The sequence below is a fragment of the Cydia amplana genome, chromosome 11 (assembly GCF_948474715.1).
Source record: "Cydia amplana chromosome 11, ilCydAmpl1.1, whole genome shotgun sequence".
NCBI classification, from domain to species: Eukaryota; Metazoa; Arthropoda; class Insecta; order Lepidoptera; family Tortricidae; genus Cydia; species Cydia amplana.
In genome coordinates this window covers 5,042,835-5,064,413 of record NC_086079.1, presented here as the reverse complement: position 1 = coordinate 5,064,413, position 21,579 = coordinate 5,042,835, and the positions used below count along the sequence as shown (strand labels likewise).

Sequence of the window (21,579 nt, the reverse complement as noted above, 5' to 3'; positions counted from 1 at the left end):
ATCGCATACCACCGTCCATATAAGGAACCACTATCTCCATGACACAGAGAATTAATCTATAATGCCTAACAATTAAATATCATATTAACAGTTTCATGTTAATGCAACAATGTGTTTCATAACCATATAAGGAACATGTAATCTTAGAAATAGGCATGTAAGCAAATTGTATATCCAATTAGCATTAAGATTTTTATTATATTCATAATTTTAAGAACCAATATGTATACCATTGATATAAGTTCACTTAAGCCAAAAAATAATAATAATATTTTTTGTCTCAAAAAAAAAAAAACGGGAAAGCTGTAGTGTAGTCAGCTCATACACAACTGCTATCAGCTGGCACACTGCTCTTGATACAGCTGATACCTATCTCCCACATATGTACTTTACTACTTTACAGAACATTAAGTTAACGATGCCATAAACCTTGACTTACTGTAATACAATGGTTAATGACCATTTCCATAACTTCCACTCGATCAAGCCTGTTAAAACTTTAGTATATAAGGCCAGCGCTTTCTACCAATATATTCAGTATTTTCTCGACTCTTGTGTTATCATTATAACCCCTGAACGCCGAACACTTCATCCTCTTTTTCGCACTTGTATCGAAAATAACTATTTTACTATGTTTTGTTATATTCAATATCGTAATTTCTAATCGGGTGTTATAAGTTTAAACAGATTCAATTCAATTTCATAATTTATTATAGGTACACCCGAACCACTCGAGGAGTTCGAACCCGACACCCTGTGCGCCGCCAAGTCGTCCGACGGCAACTGGTACCGCGCCACCGTCGTCAGCGCCACCGACGCCGACGTGACCGTGCAGTTCCCCGACTACGGCAACACGGAGACCGTCGCCAAGGACACGGCCAAGAAACTGGACCAGGCCTTCTATGAGCCCTGCGCTCAGGCACTCGTCGCGAGCTTAGGCTTGGTCGCGCTCACAGACGACGCGGTCACCAAGTTGTCCGAATGGACCACGGACAAGGAGGTGCAAGTCACGCTCGCATTCGGCTCCGACGGCTGGCTCGCCAGCCTTCATCTGGACGGAGTGGACTTGTCCATGAAACTGGTCAACGAGAAACTCGCCACCCCGCAGGTGACTTCCGAAGAGACCGCACCCGAACCCGCGCCGGCCGCCGAGGCAGTCGAACCCGTGTCCCTACCGCCCGGCTGCACGCAGGTCTACATCAGCCACATCGACAGCCCCGGACACTTCTGGCTCCAGATGGCCGACAAGGTCGACAAAATCGACGAGATCCAGGCCGAGCTCGCGGCCGACGCCGAAAAGTACGAGGACCTGCAGGCGCGCGAGATGGGCACGCTGTGCGTCGCCAAGTACTCCGCCGACGACCTCTGGTACCGCGCCGAGGTGCTCGACCTCGACTCCGACATCACCACCGTGCGCTTCATCGACTACGGCAACACCGACGTGCTCGACAACTCGCCCGGGCTCATCAAGACTATGCCGGAGAGTCTGCGCGCCGTAGAGCCGCTCTGCGTGCGCTCCAGCGTCAACGCCGTGCCCACCGGCACCGGCCAGTGGTCGGAGGCGGCCGGCGAGAGCTTCGAGGCGCTCGTCGGCGACACGGCGCGGCCCGTGGACGCGCTCATCGTGCTCAAGGACGTCACCACGTACGTGGACCTGTTCGTGGCCGGCCGCGACCTCACCGACCGGCTCGTGGCGCAGGGCCACGCCGCCCGCGCCGAGCAGCCCGCCGAGTGCGGCGCCCTGCCCTCCTGCTTCGCCAGCCACGTCAACTCGCCCTCCGAGTTCTGGGTGCAGCTGGAGTCGGCCACCGCGGAGCTGCAGGCGATGGAGGCCGCCATGGAGGACGCCGACCACCTCCCGGAGCTGGCGTCCAAGGAGGAGGGCGTGCTGTGCGCCGCCAAGTACCCCGAGGACGGCGCCTGGTACCGCGCGCAGGTCGTCGTCGACGGCTCGGAGGGCACCGAGGTGCTGTTCATGGACTACGGCAACGCGTCCATCGCCACCGAGCTGCGCACCCTCCCGGACGAGCTGAAGCTGAAGCCGGCGCTCTCGCGCAAGTGCGCGCTCCAGAAGCCGAGGGACATCAAGGCCTGGTCGAGGAAATCCGAGGTCAAGTTCAACGAGCTGGCCGCCGAGGGTCGCACCGTCTTCAACGTGCAGTTCATCGCGTCCGGCGACATCTCCATCGTGGAGCTGTACCTGGAGGGGAAGTCGGTGACCGAGGAGCTGGTGGGGCTCTGCGAGGAGCGGCCGGCCGAGCGCCCCAAGCCCGTGGGCCGGGACCTGCGCAGCGAGGGCAAGCTGTGCTACGTACGCGCGCTGGACGAGTTCTACGTCCACCTCGACGACAAGACCGCGGACCTCGACAGGGTGACCGAGAGGATGGTCGACGTGGACGAGTTCGAGTCGGCGGCGGAGCTGAAGGTCGGCTCCGTCTGCGCCGCCTACTGGGCCGAGGACGAGCAGTGGTATCGCGGAAAAATTCTAGAATTCTGCGACGCGAGCTACCACGTCCAGTTCCTGGATTACGGCAACAAAGCTAAATGCGAGGAGTTCCGGCGGCTGCCCGAGGACGTCGCGACGATCGAGCCCCTCGCCAAGTGCTGCCGGCTGGCCGTTCCCGACGGCGCCGACGACGACGCCGCGAGGAACAGACTCGACGAGCTCATGGCGAACGACTCGACATTCCACATAGAATTCCTAGACAGCACTTCGGAGCCGGCGCTCGTCAAACTCATCCTTAATGGGGAGGATGTTAGTATTATCCTTTTCGCCGCAAGACCCAGTGACACGGAAAAGGCGGAAAGTGTACCTGAAACTGGAACTCCAGAAACTACTCGAGTTCCGGAGGAGGAGACAGTCTCCACCGAACCGACGGATGTACAACCTGAAGAGACAGTAGAAACTGGTTCTGAGGATGTAACCTCGGAAACTGGAAAGGTAGATAAAGAATCGACCCAATCCGTTATAGAGCCTTCAGAAGTAGAAAAACCTGTTCAAACAGGGGAAGAAGTAGCCTTACCCGAATCAGTTGTACAGCCTTCAGAAATAGAAAAACCAGTTGAAACGCGGGAAGAAGTAGCCTTACCCGAATCAGTTGTACAGCCTTCAGAAGTAGAAAAACCAGTTGAAACACGGGAAGAAGTAGCCTTACCCGAATCAGTTGTACAGCCTTCAGAAGTAGAAAAACCAGCTGAAACACGGGAAGAAGTAGCCTTACCCGAATCAGTTGTACAGCCTTCAGAAATAGAAAAACCAGTTGAAACGCGGGAAGACTCACCTAAAACGGGCGAAAAGGAAGTTACCGAATCAGTATTAGTAGGTGATGAAAAGCAAACCGAAGTTCATACAGAAAAAGAGATTGAGGATGAAGATAAATTCGAGGATGCCAACGAGCTGAACTCGTCGCATCCAGATCTGGACGAAAGCTTAGAAAGTAATCACACCGTAATTGAAAACAAATCATTTGAAGCCAACCCGGACAGCTTAAACGACTCTGGTGATCATAAAGCAGAACAACTAGATTCTCCGAAACAGGACACTTCATCATCAACCCTGGAGAGCTCCAATGGAACTATAAAAACTCCAGAAAAAGACAATTCTAAAGATTCCATAAATACAGATACTGGGTACACAAGCAGTGATGGCACCAAAGACGGGTCCCCAATGAAGGAATCCAGTAATGAACCGACCAAATTGGAGTCAGATGTAGGAGAAACAATATCAGAACTGAAAACTCAAAAATTTACATCAGATGTAGAATTAGGAAAAACAATAGCGGAACTCGACGAATCAAAAGAGAACAATACTGAACCTTAAATCGTTAAAGCGTTAAATCAAATGACGTCAGTAAAGTTGAAGAAATTAAAACTATCGATATTGATTAACAGATATATTTTTAGATTAAGTCTTGTACGATAAAAATCTCATTCTTTAATTGTAATATGAATAATGCGATGCCTGATTGTGATAGATACTTAGGAAGGGATTTACTTTGTCTCTGCTTCAGTGAAAATTGTATTAAAGTGTCTAGAGAAGGTTTTTGTAGTAGATTATTTATTGTAGGCGTTTATATTGACTTCCGTCAGTCACCACGTACAGTTTCCGTGTTAAATCGAAACTTCCAGAGACTAGACTGAATAGCCTTATCTTTTGTAGTTTTAGATAATCTCTAAACATTTTGATACTTTATTAAACTTGTTATCCTAGATTTAAGACGTTTACTTGATTAGTTACGTAACGTGTTTATTAAATTTTTATTGATTTGTTACTTTCAAGTGTAAAAGACAGCTTTTATGTTAATTTACAATCCGTTAGTCCCAGTAATTTTTTATGTTTGTTTTCCGATTTGTTTCCGTAAGTCATAGTCATAGCATTTACGTAAACGTTTGAAGACTTTAAGAATGATACTGTGACAATGTAAATACTCGTATTTTTCTATGTTCGACGTTGTGTGAGTGTTTCTAAAGCTTTGGTTTCCTCCGTTAGCGGTGCCGTCATATAGCGGCCGTCTCCATACAAATACTACGACATCTATATTTAGCCGTATTATTTAGTATGGAGACGGCCGCTATATGACGGCACCGCTATCCTAGGAAAACCGATCTTAAAGCTTTGGTTTCCTCCGATAGCGGTGCCGTCATATAGCGGCCGTCTCCATACAAATACTACGACATCCATATTTAGCCGTATTATTTAGTATGGAGACGGCCGCTATATGACGGCACCGCTATCCTAGGAAAACCGATCTTAAGCGCCACTTGCACCATCCCACTAACCCAGTGTTAACCGGTTAAATCTGGAGTTACTATGGATACCAGTACAATTTGACACTGGGTTAACGGTTTAGCCAGTTATCCCCGGGTTAGTGGAATGGTGCAAGTGGCGCTAAGTTAGGTAGGGATACGATTAAAATGTTCTTTGTTTAAATTTGGCACATCGCGTAACACTTTTCGTACACATAGTAAGCAATATAATTATCAATAAGGAATAATGAGTGTTGTGCCTCTGTTAATACATAATATTCAAAAAGCTAATATAGGTATCTATATAGCATCTCTAATAATGCAGCAGTTACTCACAAATAAGTTACGTTTGTGAAATGTTTATTTCTCCAATTGTTTACTGTTTTAAAAATAAATAAAAAAGTTTTGTATAAATCATAGTATTTTTATTTACAACGAGACCAGCTTACTGTACTAGTAAAACAAAAGGATATTAGAGTCCATACTGAATATCGACAAAATACCGTAAAAAAATACGAAATACGCTAAATCAATTATAAAATATTTATACAATCTTCCATTATAATGAATGTATTGAATTGTTTTAAAAAACAAAAAATAGGGTATTTGCACTACCTAGAAAACCTTAGTAAGACCTTAAAAAATATTAAAAATGCAAGTCTATGTACAAATGACTGACACATTAGGCAAATAGGCATACACATAACATACTTCACTTTTTTATCAGACCTACAATATCGAAGTCTTTCAAGTCCTCCCGTTTCTGTAGTATCAAACCCTTTTCATTGGCCAAATGTAGCACGGATAATAAGGCCAGCGGCACACTGAGCGACTCTCGCATGTTCGTAGACAATTTGTTCGGTAGATTGTTGTAGATGGTGGCGAATGTGGTTTGTGTAACGTCTTCTTGGTCCCCTTGCGAGTTTTCTGTCAACATCTTCCACGTACAGTTCTTTAGTTGCTTCATGTCGACTTTTTTGGCTCTCATGGCGTAGGGTATGAAGATTTTAGCGACCTGCAAAAATACTTGTAAGTATACTTGGTACTACATAACCATAAAGGTGATAGAGATATGTCCAGACTATAATCCAAATGTTATTGCGATTGTAATTTGAATTGATTTCAATTTTCAACAGTTGACTGTCGTGATTTGATAGGTAAACTTTAACCTTTTGGACGCCAATGACCGATTAATCGGTCACATACCACAGCAACATCGACCTACGTGCATATACATAAAAGTTCAACTTCAGTTTTGACACTTCAATGATGTGGCGTCTGAGTGAAGCTTTTGTGTTTGACACGGCGTCGAAAAGGTTAAAGATACACTAATGGTGAGATGTTATTACAATGTAATATAGTAGAAAAAATATATCGTCAAACACATTTATGACCGTAATGACGTCGAATGTAGTATGAGGTTCAATTCAATTCAATGTCAAATCCAATGTCAAACCAGGTCAATGTAATGGTTGCCAGGCAAACGACCCAGTGTGATTGTGCCAAAACTCAAACTAGTCATATCCTCCTCAGTCCCGTACCCGATGTCCTTTTAAAAAGTTCTATTTTTTAAGCAAGCTGAACTCCTTTTCTACCCTGTTCCTCCTACAATTCGGAAAAAAAATCTACCCATATCTTCCCAAGGGGCCAATCATTTTTGCAGTTTTGAATTTGGAACCTCTTATTCCATTATAGTTCAAAAATCGATTTGTTTTGTATATGACACCGTAAAATTGTGAACCCGTTAGTTTATAATCTAACGTAGGTTAGGTTAGTTTATAATCTCCCTACCGTCAGTTTATAATTTAACTAGCGAGATTATAATCTGACGAGTGTTTTCAATTTTACGATGACATATACAATAGTCAATGAACAATAATGGGGTTGGCAACTGTCAAAGGTTTGCATAGATGGCGCCATCATATTTCCTTTTTCTATGAGATTTCGCTTAAAGCAGGGCATTAAAAAAAAACCATTCTAGGGACTGACAGGGCAAGCTATGCTGACGCCATCTGCTAAATACCATAGAGAAAAAAATACATAGAGTGCTCACTCCATACATCAGTTTTAGTACCAAAAAGACTATATAGCGGAACTATCAGTACTGCTACTTGACAATAGATGTAGCACCGACCGGAAAGTCTTATGCTGTAGAGATAAGACTTTCCGGTCGGTGCTACATCTATTGTCAAGTAGCAGTACTGATAGTCCCGCTACTCGACGCTAGATGTAGACACTGAAATTAATAGTCTGAACTGATGTATGGAGTGAGCACTCTTGTCTTACTATATTTCTCTAAGTAAATACTTCAACCGTCCAACCCCATTATCGTTGGTGGTAACCACAGATAATGACCACGAGTGTTATGAATATAGTTTGTAGCTTTCTAATAGACCCCGAAGGCTAATCCTATTGTCTATTGTTAAGAAAAACCGCTCGTGCCACGTGCCACAACCACCTGCATAAAAAATCGGTACTTCGGTTACTGAGTGCCGGCGAGTCGAACGCTACAGAACCAGTCTAAAATGTGTCATCGAGATGCGTAACAAAGGCGCGTTATCGGAGAGCGCACCTACACTGGTTTTTTGAGCGTTGGACTAGCCCGCGCTCAGGTGCCAAATAGAATAATTAGGACCCTTTTTTGCAGGTAAAGCTTTGGATTCCTCCGAAAACGGTGCCGTCATATGACGGCCGTCATATAGCGGCAGCAAAAGACGGCCGTCTTTACGGTGGCGACATGTGGAAAGTACCACGGCGTCATAACACACCGTCATCCACCAAGGTCAAAGCGGCAAATTTGAAAAATGTAGGCGCGATGGGATAACGTCCCATCGAAAATTTGAATTTCGCGCCTTTTCCTACTGACAAGATTTGCTTGATCATCTATAATTTACTTGGAGGATGAAATATCATCAGAAGAGGAAAATAATCGTAGTACGGAATCATTTATTCAAATCTCGTGTCATTTATTCAAAATGGCGTCACCGCTATCTAATAAAACGTTCACGAAACTATCGACAAGGTCATGACGGCCGTCATCTTACGTTACGTTGACAATCAACGTAACGTAACGCTGTCTAGGAAACCGCGCCATCTTGTTTACATAGACAACGTTCTAGTGACGTCAGTCAACGCTATATAGCGGCCGTAATATGACGGCACCGTTTTCGGAGGAATCCAAAGCTTTACTGAGTGCCGGCGAGTCGAACGCTACAGAACCAGTCTAAAATGTGTCATCGAGATGCGTAACAAAGGCGCGTTATCGGAGAGCGCACCTACACTGGTTTTTTGAGCGTTGGACTAGCCCGCGCTCAGGTGCCAAATAGAATAATTAGGACCCTTTTGCAGGTAAAGCTTTGGATTCCTCCGAAAACGGTGCCGTCATATAGCGGCCGCAAAAGACGGCCGTCTTTACGGTGGCGACATGTGGAAAGTACCACGGCGTCATAACACACCGTCATCCACCAAATTTGAAAAATGTAGGCGCGATGGGATAACGTCCCATAGAAAATTTGAATTTCGCGCCTTTTCCTACTGACAAGATTTGCTTGATCATCTATAATTTACTTGGAGAATGAAATATCATCAGAAGAGGAAAATAATCGTAGTACGGAATCATTTATTCAAATCTCGTGTCATTTATTCAAAATGGCGTCACCGCTATCTAATAAAACGTTCACGAAACTATCGACACCGTCATGACGGCCGTCATCTTACGTTACGTTGACAATCAACGTAACGTAACGCCGTCTAGGAAACCGCGCCATCTTGTTTACATAGACAACGTTCTAGTGACGTCAGTCACCGCTATATAGCGGCCGTAATATGACGGCACCGTTTTCGGAGGAATCCAAAGCTTTATGGATACCTTGGTGGGCGGTTCGAGCATGTCCCCTATTTCTTCGGGTTCCGTCGCCTTGGCCTGCTCGTGCAGCTCGGCGGCCGCCGTGCCGTCCTCGTTCCCCCACTCGTCGCCGTCCTGCGGGGACAAAGGTCATGTCACAGTAAATAATACTATTAGGTATAGTCACCATCAGATATACGTCATGGATTGATGACGTCACTCTTTAGCTCGCTTCTGATTGGCGTTTCAGTCAAAATGGCTGATTGGAGAATTTTGCACTTTTATTAAATTATACAACGGCCCTTAATCGCGTATCTAAGTTTTAAGATTTACCTCCGACGTTTCGTTTTAAGTACCGTTGTATAATTTAATAATGTGTAAAAATCGTGAAAGTTTAAATCAGTGTTTGCACTTTTATTTTATTGAATATATTAATAATCCTAATGTTTGTACTGAGACATTAACATATATGTTTCTTTGAAACCATTATTTCCATGATTCTTTGTTATTGTCATCAGGCCAATAGGGATGTTGACAATTTTTTGGAACTGGTTTCATTTTGTAGATAGACACGTAATAATTACGGAAAAAAATATAAAAAAAAATTCATTAAGTTTGAATAAAAAAACATGTATAATAAGTTTCGTGTTTAAATTTCGCGCCTAAACGCTCCAAACTGTCACGTGACCTTGATGACGTAACGGCGTTTTAAACAAACTGCTGTCAGTCATTTTTTTAAATTCTTTATATGGCAACTGACAATTTTTTTTTTAAGCCTTAACACACTACCACATCGGACAGCGACCTTCTTTCTCGCTCTAACTTATAGCTGCGTCCTTAACGCACCACCTTACAGACTATCGATTCGTGCGCCGCACCGCACCAAGATCGCGTTTCGCGTACGATAATCTCTAGACACTTAGGCAGGTTTTATAACTTGTCTTTGGTGATTCCACTGTGATTACGTCACGCGCTCCGATTGGCGTTTGCAGTCACGTGATACTGGGCATTATTTTAAATACTTTTGATTATTTTTAATTAATTTATTACGCATATTTACACTTGCAAAATATGATTTTCCGCGTTCTAATATTCCCTGCTATGGTAAAAACATAACATGTTATATATTCGCGATTCATGTCAACATCCCTATTATCGAATGATGTCTGCTACCTGTGCGTTGGCGCAGTACGAGGCGTCGTTCTCATTATTATAGTCGTAGGGCCGCTCGTCGACGGGCTCGGGCTCCGGCGCGGGCGCGCGGTGGCGCCCCAGCTCGCGCCTGCGCAGCAGCAGCACGCTGCCGCGCAGGAACAGCTTGCGGAAGTGGGACTCGTCTAGGCCTCTGTGGAAAAAGGGTTCTTGTAATACAAGGTGAAATTTTATTCACCAGCCATAATCTGCGCAGTGAATTTATATGATCACTAGCGACCCGCCCCGGCTTCGCACGGGTTAACAAGTATAATTTGTAGTGCGCCAGAGTATAACTTATACATACTGTGCCTTAAACTGTTTTTTGACAAGTTTTCACAGATAATAAAATATGACATTGATACATCAAGGCGGTTTGTTTACAAAGGGCCTACCGGGAAACGCGAAATCGAAACTGTGCTATCTGCCTCTTTATCGCTCAGATATGCAAGAGTGATAGAGAGGTTAGACAACAAAATTTCGACTCTCTCGTTTGCGGTAGACCCTTAGATTGTGACGGATTGTGGAAGTGGCGCCCCCTACGTAGAGTTTCGCGTAATATTCCCTATTGAGTGACAAACACAAGTGCATCTCACCTTAAAGGTTTGCAATAATCGAATTTAAACTGTTGTGAGACATACTAACATTGAATAATGTTACGGTTTAGAGTGTTTAGACTCACTTGTTTTAAGTCACTCGCGCGACATGTTTCGGAGAGCCTAGGTCTCCTTTCTCAAGCGCTAACAGTGCGCGCGTACGCGTGTACGACGGCCGTGTATCGCGTACTCGTGTACGCGTACGCCCGTACTGTTAGTGCTTGAGAAAGGAGACCTAGGCTCTCCGAAACATGTCGTGCGAGTGACTTAAAATAAGTGAGTCTAAATCGTAAAATTATTCAATACATCTCACCTATCGATGGGCATTTTGAAGTTGGCCTCGTTCCACGTGTGCCCCGTGGCGAGGGTCTTCCTGCTGATCATGATCTTGGCCGGCAGGGTGGGTTCGTACTCGCCCGTGGGCTCGGCGCGGCAGTCGAACGCCAGCCCGGCGCCGGGAAAGTCGAGCTGGCGTTTCGTGCGCGTCGGCTTTTTCGTGTCGAGCGTACGGCCGGCGGTGGTTTGAGTGCGTTCCGAGACTAAAAAAGATTTAAGATTAACTTTATTCGTACGGTACTGAAAAGTTGTCGGTTTTATAATGCTTTGGTTTCTTCCGAAAGCGGTGCCGTCATATAGCGGCCGTCTTCATACAAATACTACGACATCCATATTTAGCCGTATTATTTAGTATGGAGACGGCCGCTATATGACGGCACCGCTATCCTAGGAAAACCGATCTTTAGACATGAACTTAATGATAACATGCTTACGTTAAATGTAGGGATTCATAAAGCCAAAGAGAATAGAGGTGTCCTGTCATAGTACATTTTGTAGTCACAGTAAATTTACTGCCATCTATCGACACACGATTAAAAATTAAAATGTATAAAACTATTAAAAAAAAAAAACATTTTGACCCATGTTTTTTCACTGATACCTATGTGTTAAAATTGTCAACGCCAGCTAGCCGAGCATAGGCCAAAGGTGTGTGCGCCACCTATCCGAGAATGACTTTTTCTTGATTTCCGAGCATGGTATAATAATATACTCCGCCTGGTACTCTCTTCCGAGATTCGCGAATGACCTAACTGTCACTTGCCTACGTCATCATGCTGTTTACAGGTTCTCAAACTTTAAAATGTGGGAGAATTTTAACCAACGGTGAAAAATATTTTAACGGCATTAATTTTAAGTTATTCATGTAGAAACATAGTAAAATAAAACAAATCTATACTGCACTTTTCACTCCTACTCTTACAGTTCCGAATAGAGCAGCCAACCATTTTCGTAACAAAACATTAATTACCAAGCTTACGACGTGAAAAGTTTGGAAAACACTGCGACTGCTGACACTGAGCGAGAAGGAAATAACAATTAACACGCGTTCGACAAGGATGACGGTCAGGGACAAAATGGCGGATTGTCAAATGTGACAGCGCTATCCTGTGTTGCCAGTAGTGTAAACAGAATTACCCGAACGCCTGAAATTTCTGTCGTGAATCGGAAGATATTGCTAACGAATAATTAAAAATGATGTGTTATTGTAAAATTTAAGATAAAATACATATAAATGAAAATTATAAAGAAATATTTTAACTTATTAACCATAGATATAATGTACCCATGTAACATGTTATGTTGAAATAAAGTGGCAATGTTATTGTGACGTAGGCAAGTGACACTCTGGGAAGAGAAGACCATGTTTTATTAGACCATGATTTCCGAGGCACGTTTTTTCCATAGACTTTATTCATCATATACGGAGTTACATATGTTTTTGCTAAAGCATATCAAAGATTAAGGGGGGGGAGTGTAGTGTCTCACCTCTGTTGTTCTTGAGCCGCCAGTGGCGCGGGCCGGCCCAGGCGCCCACGACGGCGCTGCAGTACGAGTACTCGAGCCGCGAGTCGGGCGCCGCGCCAGGCCGCATGTCCGTGAGGCGCGGCGGCGCGGCGCCCGCGCGCGCGTTGCAGGCCGCCATCACCACGTCGTGCTCCGAGTCCGAGTCCCTTTACCCTTTGGGTACGGAACCCTAAAGATAGTGTCTCACCTCTGTTGTTCTTGAGCCGCCAGTGGCGCGGGCCGGCCCAGGCGCCGACGACGGCGCCGCAGTACGAGTACTCGAGCCGCGAGTCGGGCGCCGCGCCGGGCCGCATGTCCGTGAGGCGCGGCGGCGCGGCGCCCGCGCGCGCGTTGCACGCCGCCATCACCACGTCGTGCTCCGAGTCCGAGTCGATGCCGCCGAGAGGCTCGTCGTCTAAAAAATTTTTTTATTTGAATTTTATCGCACAAAATACAAATGGCCGACTTAATGCCAAATAAAGGCTAAAAAATGTGTTACGATCATGAATCTAGTATAACTGGATTGGGCATGAGTGCTGGGGATAACTGACAGAACGGTATCCCGTGTCGTTCTGTCTTATGTATCTTTCAGTAGGAGAAGCAGCGAAAGCGCTATTATTGTTTGTCCTTGTCACAGTCTCACATCTTGTTTTGTTCCCCACCGTAAATTGACCACCGTGATTGGTCGAATTCGTTTGTTGCCCACCATAACAAATAAATTCGACCAATCATAGCGTCGAATTTATATGTTTTATCCCTCACGGAGGCACGCGTAGACCACTTCTATAAGATAGGACCTTCTATGGTTACGATGCTAAATTGTATAATGAGCGCGGGGCGGGCCGGCAGGATAATTAATCAAAAGTATGATGATGGTTTCTTTTTTTTTTCATTTTTGGAAAACTATTTTTTTTACAAATGGCTACCATTTTGTAACATGGCGATCGACTATATGTATAAACGGCCACGATTTTCCGCTGGCCGCGCCGCGTGCCGCTTGCGTCAGTCCGCGGCCGCCCTAATAGAGAGTGCTACATCGGGATGTATGTAAATAAAAGTGCCGAAAACCCGACTATCGGGTATTTTATGATTTCGTTTCCAGGCCGGACGACCCGATAGTCGGGATCGTGGTACTACAGCTTTATATATGACGAAATTTTTGTGGTCTGGCGCGGAGATCTTGTTTGGCTGGGTGGCACTGAATGTGTTAAAATATCCTAGGACAACTTACCGAAGAGGTCATTATGGGCCTCCTCCTGAGGTACTGGTTCGATTTCAGCATTCACATCGAAGGCGAGCGCCTGTTGCGACAGGTTCAGGCCATTGTTGTCTTCTAATGAAAGACTAAGACAGGTAGACATGATTGTCCCCCTCCAACTCACCGAATAGGTCATTGTGGGCCTCCTCTTGAGGTACTGGTTCGATTTCAGCATTCACATCGAAGGCGAGCGCCTGTTGCGACAGGTTCAGGCCATTGTTGTCTTCTAATGAAAGACTAAGACAGGTAGACATGATTGTCCCCCTCCAACTCACCGAATAGGTCATTGTGGGCCTCCTCTTGAGGTACTGGCTCGATTTCAGCGTTCACATCGAAGGCGAGCGCCTGCTGCGACAGGTTCAGGCGGTTGTTGTCTTCTAATGAAAGACTAAGACAGGTAGACATGATTGTCTCCCTCCAACTCACCGAATAAGTCATTGTGGGCCTCCTCCTGAGGTACTGGCTCGACTTCAGCATTCACATCGAAGGCGAGCGCCTGTTGCGACAGGTTCAGGCGGTTGTTGTCTTCTACCCAGTTGTTGACGCGCACATCCCTGAGTGAATAATAATAGTATAGTTTGTCAAAGGACTAACTCAGTCAAATTGTACTGGTAACCATAGTAACTCCAGGTTTAACCGGTAAACCCCGGGTTAGTGTAATGGTGCAAGTGGCCCTAAGATGTTCATGCAATCAGGTATCTAAAGCTTGATTTGATAATCCTAAGGGGTTAGTCTACCTAGGGTAGGGTGTGGATTTTTTAATCACGTAAACAAAGGGTTGTATTAACATATATTAATTATTACATGTCGAGCTGGGTATCTATACCAAGTGGAGTCCCCCAAGGGTCTATATTGGGCCCACTTCTATTTAACATTTTTGTTAATGACATAAGTACTTGTTTCCAGTTCTCTAAGTTGCTCAGCTTTGCTGACGACATGAAAATTTTTGCTAAAATTACCTCACCGGCTGATGCATACGCGCTACAATCTGATCTAAGAAGACTGGATACCTATTGTATCACAAATAAATTAGATTTAAACCCCTCTAAATGTTTTACAGTAACCTTCTCTCGTAAATCAAATAATATTTGTACCCCATATTCACTAAAAAGTAACATTCTTCAGCGAGTAGCAAGCATGAGAGATTTAGGTATTATTCATGACTCCAAACTTATGTTTAGTGAGCATATTGATAGTATAGTAGGTAAAGCTTCCAGGTCACTTGGTTTTTTAATGCGTAATTCAGTTTGTTTTACCCGTCCCAAAACTCTCAAAATTTTATATTGCGCTTACGTGAGAAGCAAACTAGAATACGCATCTCAGATATGGAATCCCCAATATCAAATTTATGTTGATAGGGTTGAGAGATTGCAGTTAAAGTTCGTCAAATTTCTTTGTTACAAAATGCGAATTAATTATAGTTCTACCAACTACTTCAAGCTGTGTAAGAAACATCATTTGATCCCACTTGTTAAGCGCCGTGAAATTGCAGATATAGTGTACTTAGTAAATATTATAAAAGGTAATGTAGATTGTCCAAATTTGCTTAATAAGATATTTTTTAATGTTCCGTCAAGGAGGCTTAGGCATTTTCGTCCCATTAGTAGTAATTACCAAGCTGCTACTAGATATAGAAAAAACAGTTTCATATGCAGGGCAGGCATGAGTTTAAATAAAGTTCTTATAAATTGTGATATTGACATATATAGTGATAGCATACCAGTAATAAAAAATAAATTAACTAGATACTTCATGGGTGACAATAATTCTGGCGCAGGTCAGGGCTCGGTGCATTATTGAATGTGTATTACTCGCAAAAGGTTTTTTCTTTTTTCTTCTCTTTACTTATTTTTGAAAACATAGATCATATACATATAGATCATCTGTTCTTATGCTTTGTGAACTTGTATGTGTAACTAAGTTGGGCAAAAACTTTTTATAATTTATTGTATTTCTATAAGTGAGAACCTATAATTGGCTCTGTGATTCTATTGTAATTTCTGGATATATGTAGCGCTGTTGGTTTTCCATGTACTAAAATAAAATAAAATAAAATAAAATAAAATATCCCCTGGAGCGCCCCAGAATTACCGTAACATGGAACTCCTATACTAGTTACTAGCACACGTGTCTTGTTAGGGCGCTCCACGGGATATATTGATTGTACATTTATAATATTTAAGTAACTATTTAAGCGTATTATGATTGTTTGTAATTGTTGGATATTTTTCAATGAAATAAATTTTATCTTATCTTATATAAACTCACGTATTCTCAGTCTCTGGATCCCAGTTGTTAATTGAAAAGCCGGTGAAAGGCTCACATATGTGATCGTCGTCAGTAAAGGCGGGCAGCATCTTGGCTGCTAGCGTGATCTGCTCGCTCAGCTCTAGGTCTTCGGGAATATTCTCCTTGATAGGCTCAAGGAAGCGCTCATCAGTTCTGTAGTAAAAAAAGCGGCCAAGTGCGAGTCGGACTCGCCCATGAAGGGTTCCGTATTTAGGCGATTTATGACGTATAAAAAAAAACTACTTACTAGATCTCGTTCAAACCAATTTTCGGTGGAAGTTTACATGGTAATGTACATCATATATTTTTTTTAGTTTTATCATTCTCTTATTTTAGAAGTTACAGGGGGGGACACACATTTTACCACTTTGGAAGTGTCTCTCGCGCAAACTATTCAGTTTAGAAAAAAATGATATTAGAAACCTCAATATCATTTTTGAAGACCTATCCATAGATACCCCACACGTATGGGTTTGAAGAAAAAAAAAAATTTTTGAGTTTCAGTTCGAAGTATGGGGAACCCCAAAAATTTATTGTTTTTTTTTTCTATTTTTGTGTGAAAATCTTAATGCGGTTCACAGAATACATCTACTTACCAAGTTTCAACAGTATAGTTCTTATAGTTTCGGAGAAAAGTGGCTGTGACATACGGACGGACAGACAGACGGACAGACAGACAGACAGACAGACATGACGAATCTATAAGGGTTCCGTTTTTTGCCATTTGGCTACGGAACCCTAAAAAGTGATGTTAGGAAAATTGTTGGTGACCATGGAGACCAGTAGGTGTAGTACGCGAGTAATGCGACAGTATCTCGCCTGTGAGATAAGGATAAGGCTATTCGTCCCTCTCATCTCAATTGGGGTTGGCCCGTCGAGTTACCTGTCAATCCTATGAATAGTGTCAATATCTTTTTTTGGAATTATATGACCTTTAACACATTCAATGCCGAAAACCCGACTATCGGGTATTTTATGATTTCGTTCCCAGGCCGAACGACCCGATAGTCGGGATCGTGGTACTACAGCTTTATATGACGATTTTTTTGTGGTCGGCGCGGATATCTTGTTTGGCTGCGTGGCAATGAATGTGTTAAATCGAATTTCATAGAACAAAACTTGAGACAGATAAAACGTATGTTGGCGCCATCTATAAAAACCTTTGCCAGTTGCCATCAAGAAGTTCCACGTGAGATACCGTTGCAGCGCTCCTGTGCTGGGGCATTCCACGAGAATGTCGCTTACGTAACGACATTATTCTAATACTTCTGAAAATGCTGAGTAAGCTATATTGGGTCTGTTAATATTTCACGACTTCGCTAAGAAATTGGCAGTATATTCTAGAACTTTAGGGATTTGATTAAGGTAGCTGCCGTACAAGGCGAAAGCGTTACGTAAGCGACATTCTCGTGGAATGCCCCTGCTAAGCCCACTGCAACAATGAATGTACGAAAATAACATAAAATAAGAAGAAAAAATAGAGTTATAAGTTATTACCTTAAAATAAGACCCAACGTCTTATCATGTATGGGTAGAGTTGCGTTGAAGGCTCTATTAGAAGATGTTATATCACCAGTCGTTGATGCTAATCTTTCGAAAAAGGGATCTGAAATAAAAACTCATTGATAAACACAGGAAATCTCAAGAAGTATTCTTTAACCTTTTTGTCGCCACGTCAATGAAGTAAAAAACCGGACAAGTGCGAGTCAGACTAGCCTACCGAGGGTTCCGTACTAGAGGGTTTTAGTACTTGTTGTTATAGCGGCAACAGAAATACATACTATCACGGTTCATGAGATATAGCCTGGTAACAGACAGACGGCAACAGAAATACATACCATCACGGTTCATGAGATATAGCCTGGTAACAGACTGACGGACGGACAGTGGAGTCTTAGTAATAGGGTCCCGTTTTTACCCTTTGGGTACGGAACACTAAAAAGTGCCATCGACGCCTTGCAACAAAGTGTACGTAAACAACCTGTATAACATATCAAGTCGTGGTGTATAGGGCAAGAAATGTACCGACTTTATATCAAGTCAATGGCGGCGAAAAGGTTAATGGTGTTAAACTTAAAAGCTTTTAAGTATTACTCTCCATTCCCTAAGTGGCGTTTTACTTATTAGGTATAGCAGAGTTAAATCAAACTCAGATAGAAAGCAACTACGCTCCTTTAAGAGATTACTTTTTAGAGACTAACCCCCTTATCCATAAAACTTTACCGGCCTGATTTAGCTAAATTATGTTTTTACCCTTTCTGACAAATACATAAGTCAAAATAACAGAGGCTCGTGCAAAGGCTGTCCGTGGTGATCCAGCGTCGCAATGCTGCGAGCATCATGGGCACCTTTGCAGCAGTCTTTTATTTAATTTATAATTTTTATTTGTAATTTTAGATATATAATATAGATACTGGGTGAATCAACTTTTAGAACACTTAATTTCGTGTCCCTAGACTGGGATACCAAAGAAAAATTGATTTTTCAAAAACCATGTTGATATTTTTACTTTTTTGTTTATATGGGCGTTATTAGATCCATAAGTATTTAGAAACGCATTAAAATTAACAATTTGATCAGATAAAAGTCACATTTTGTACGGTAACGCAGGAGAAAAAAAGTTATCTCCCATACAAAAATCAGGGACACACCATTTTTGCCTTTTTCTACTGCGTTACCGTACAAAATGTAACTTTTATCTCATCAAGTTGCTAATTGAATGTGTTAATTAAATATTTACGTATCTAATAATGCCCGCGTAAACAAAAAAGTAAAAAAATCAACATGGTTTTTGAAAAATCGTTTTTTTTTTTGCTAGGAAGTCTAGGGACACGAAATCAGTGTTCTAAAAGTTGATTCACCCACTTACATAAATATAATATTATTTATAAAAAATAACAGATAAGACAAACGATTCATAGCTAATTCAGGCCTAATGGCGTTAATACGCGTATGAATAACGCCATTAGACCTCAAATTGTCTTCCATGGTTTACAATTTTTTTATAAGAACAATATAGTTTGTCAAAGGACTGTCTCATTTCAAACAGAGAGAACCATACTACCTTTGTCTTACACTAGTATTGGCGTCCAAAAGAAAAGGATGAGTATAGTTTTTTTGTTCCTATTTACTGAGGTTTGATCAACTATAACTAGTATTTGAACTAAACAAACCTATGCAATCAATAGCTTCGAAGTCTCCGTTAAACACCTCCGGGTTAGGTGCGATGGCTCCCTTGGCCCGCTTCTTCTTCTTCCTAGTGGGTGCTGCATTGTCACCGTCCACCGCACCCTCGTCCTGCGTGCAGCCGTCATCGTCTTTCTTGCCACGTTTGGACTGTCAATAGAGGTTATTATTGGATTAAAAAAAAAACAGTCTTATGAAATGTGTTGACAAACAGCTAAGATGTTAGGCCATGTGTAAGGCTTCTTATGTCCATTCGAAAAGTAAAAAAATTAAGAATAGGTAGTACAAATAAGTATATTTAAAAATTTGATAATTAGTTTAAGTTTGAAGCATTGGTAGGGTTCCGTACCCCAAAAGGAAAGCGTCTGTCTATCCGACCCTTTATCTCCAAAATTAGTGGGTCTACAATTTTGAGAAAAATACACAAAATAGTTCTTTACCTATAGGTGACAGGAAAACCTATTAGGAATGTGCAGTCAAGCGTGAGTCAGACTTATGTATGTAACCCTTGGAACGAGAGTCCGACTCTCACTTGGCCGGTTTTTTTTTTCTTTATTAGAAAGCTACAGAACAGCTACATAGTCACTGTGTGACAAAACCCCTTTAAAAATTAAGATTAAAAAAAAAGCTACAGAACTATACTTTGAATGACTCATTTTATCTTCTGCCGTTGTCTACAATTGCAAAAATATTAACTTAATCAGCAGAAAGTCTAATAACGGCAATAAAATACTGCATACCTGAGCAGCCTTGCTCAATCCTCCGGCCATCTTCAGAACATCATAATGCACAGCGTCCACCCTGAACGAGTATATCCTGGCGGATGCATCCACGACAGTTGACGCCGTCTGTAGGTTGTCCATACGGGAGTCATGCTTCCGCAGCATGGATGTCATGAAGTCAATGAGTTGCAGGTTCCATGCATTGTCCTTATTTATTTTCTAAACACAAAAAAATAATGAAGAAAGTTCATTATGAGTGTATGTACAATTGTAAACTGAGTAACATTTGCCATTACTTTAAATGCTTACGGTGGTATGTGGAATGTCCGATTTCCTGGTCTAATGTGTATTCATGTGTCGTGTAGTTTTTCGGAACTTAATGTAGGTACGAAATATCATTTGATATTTACCAGTCGTTTTTCGGTGAAGGAAAACATCGGGAGGAAACCGGACTAATCCCAATACGGGCCTAGTTTACCCTCTGGGTTGGAAGGTCAGATGGCAGTCGCTTTCGTAAAAACTAGTGCCCACGCTAATTACTGCAATTAGTTGCCAAGCGGACCCCAGGCTCCCATGAGCCGTGGCAAAATGCCGGGATAACGCGAGGAAGATGACATTTTGCTTAGTAAGAGAGTGAGACGCAATGCACATTGGACCCAGAAATTGGACAGGTGGAATACCACCCTTAGTCCATACTACAAACATTTTTAGCCATTTTGTCATTTCTGCAGTAAATTTCATCTTGATTGTAATAAATTTTTTGAGTCAAACTACTCAGAAATTTAGAGATAAATTTTATTGTGCTTGCAGTATTGCTGTACCATTAAAATTTATATTTATGATCTGAGATTGTAGCTAGTACCACATAACCATGACAAAACCTCACAATAACAAACAAAAGTTAACTTATACCCAAACTACTAACATTTTCAGCATACAGCTTGAGACACCCCTGAAAATGCTCTTTCTGTGGTGATGAGGACATGGTATCTCGTGGGCGGCGCGGGGAATGCGGTGTGGAAGTGGCGATCGCCCGCTCCGACGCCACCAGAGACGAACGCTCAGCATCATCATCGTTTCGCTCCTGAAAATAGTTGATCAATAGGAACTATAATGGTTCTGCTCGTCTTTGCAACATTTAGCTACAATTAAGCTGTCTCAGTTCGAATGGCAGTGTAGAAATCATATAAAAAGATCACAAACCTCATCCCGAGGGTTGGCTGCTCGAGTTTGAGGAATCAAACTACGCCGCTTCAATGAGCTAGTACCACTACTCCCACTAAGACTTTTCCTCAACCGCAACAAGTCTGGTGTTGATGTTATAGGGCTTTCCACCATCATGCTGCATAAATATTTCAAAATTCAGTGTTCCTTATGCACTGTATTGTTTATTTACTTCAAATAAGTAAGATATTTATATAATATCCGCAAAAATTAAATCTCAACGGACACAATACACAGACTCAGACAGTCGCTTTTTTTTAAATCAAGTCTGTCTGTCAATCAAACTTTTCACGACTTTGGCAAGAGACGTTCAGCCACGGGATGGCCTCGGTTTTTTTATAATATTAATATCGTGCTATATAAATTGATAAAATATATTTTTAGTGACATTTGATTATAAATATAGATATTATAATAAATATAAAAAAGAGATAAACATTTGCTTATGTAACAAAAATGGAATGCTGTTAGGTTATTTCGGACCATAATTTTCACCTTAAAATATGAATTATTAAATAAAAATCATACAGAATTTTATTGTAAGAAATAAAATCTAATGAATTAGTTGTTATTTTAAAGTTTTCTAGACATTCATAGTATTCTATTAAAAGCTTATTAATAATTACCTTTATTTTAGTTTCGTTTGGACCCTAACAACAGCAATTTTTTTAACCGTTACCT

General features: G+C 42.3%; 2 protein-coding genes across 2 annotated transcripts in view; one reads left to right on the top strand and one right to left on the bottom strand.

The window, feature by feature from the left end:
- The window catches only part of LOC134652017 (maternal protein tudor-like), a 29,415-nt gene extending 25,068 nt beyond the window's left edge, over window positions 1-4,347 (top strand). The window contains exon 12 of the mRNA XM_063507170.1: window positions 717-4,347. Coding sequence (XP_063363240.1) covers window positions 717-3,820 — 3,104 coding nt within the window. The 3' untranslated portion in view covers window positions 3,821-4,347. The remainder of the gene's footprint in view (window positions 1-716) is intronic.
- Window positions 4,348-5,149: 802 nt separating this feature from the next.
- LOC134652028 (condensin complex subunit 2) lies at window positions 5,150-21,137 on the bottom strand. Its single transcript, XM_063507181.1, has 12 exons — window positions 20,878-21,137; window positions 20,600-20,758; window positions 19,693-19,893; window positions 18,940-19,102; window positions 17,264-17,372; window positions 15,746-15,919; window positions 13,904-14,031; window positions 12,428-12,634; window positions 10,691-10,916; window positions 9,764-9,935; window positions 8,615-8,725; window positions 5,150-5,761 (listed from the first exon to the last, which is right to left on the bottom strand). Exons 1-12 carry the CDS (start codon window positions 21,013-21,015, stop codon window positions 5,459-5,461), a joined length of 2,091 nt encoding a protein of 696 aa, XP_063363251.1. The 5' UTR covers window positions 21,016-21,137; the 3' UTR covers window positions 5,150-5,458.
- Between the last annotated feature and the right edge of the window lie 442 nt (window positions 21,138-21,579).

Excerpts from the sequence above, each read along its gene's own strand:
- LOC134652028 (XM_063507181.1), bottom strand. The coding sequence starts at position 21,015 with ATGATGGTGGAAAGCCCTATAACATCAACACCAGACTTGTTGCGGTTG. Across the intron at positions 20,759-20,877 it reads CAGCCAACCCTCGGGATGAG|GAGCGAAACGATGATGATGC; the intron begins GTTTGTGATCTT and ends AACTATTTTCAG. Across the intron at positions 19,894-20,599 it reads TCAAGCTGTATGCTGAAAAT|AAAATAAATAAGGACAATGC; the intron begins GTTAGTAGTTTG and ends TTTTGTGTTTAG.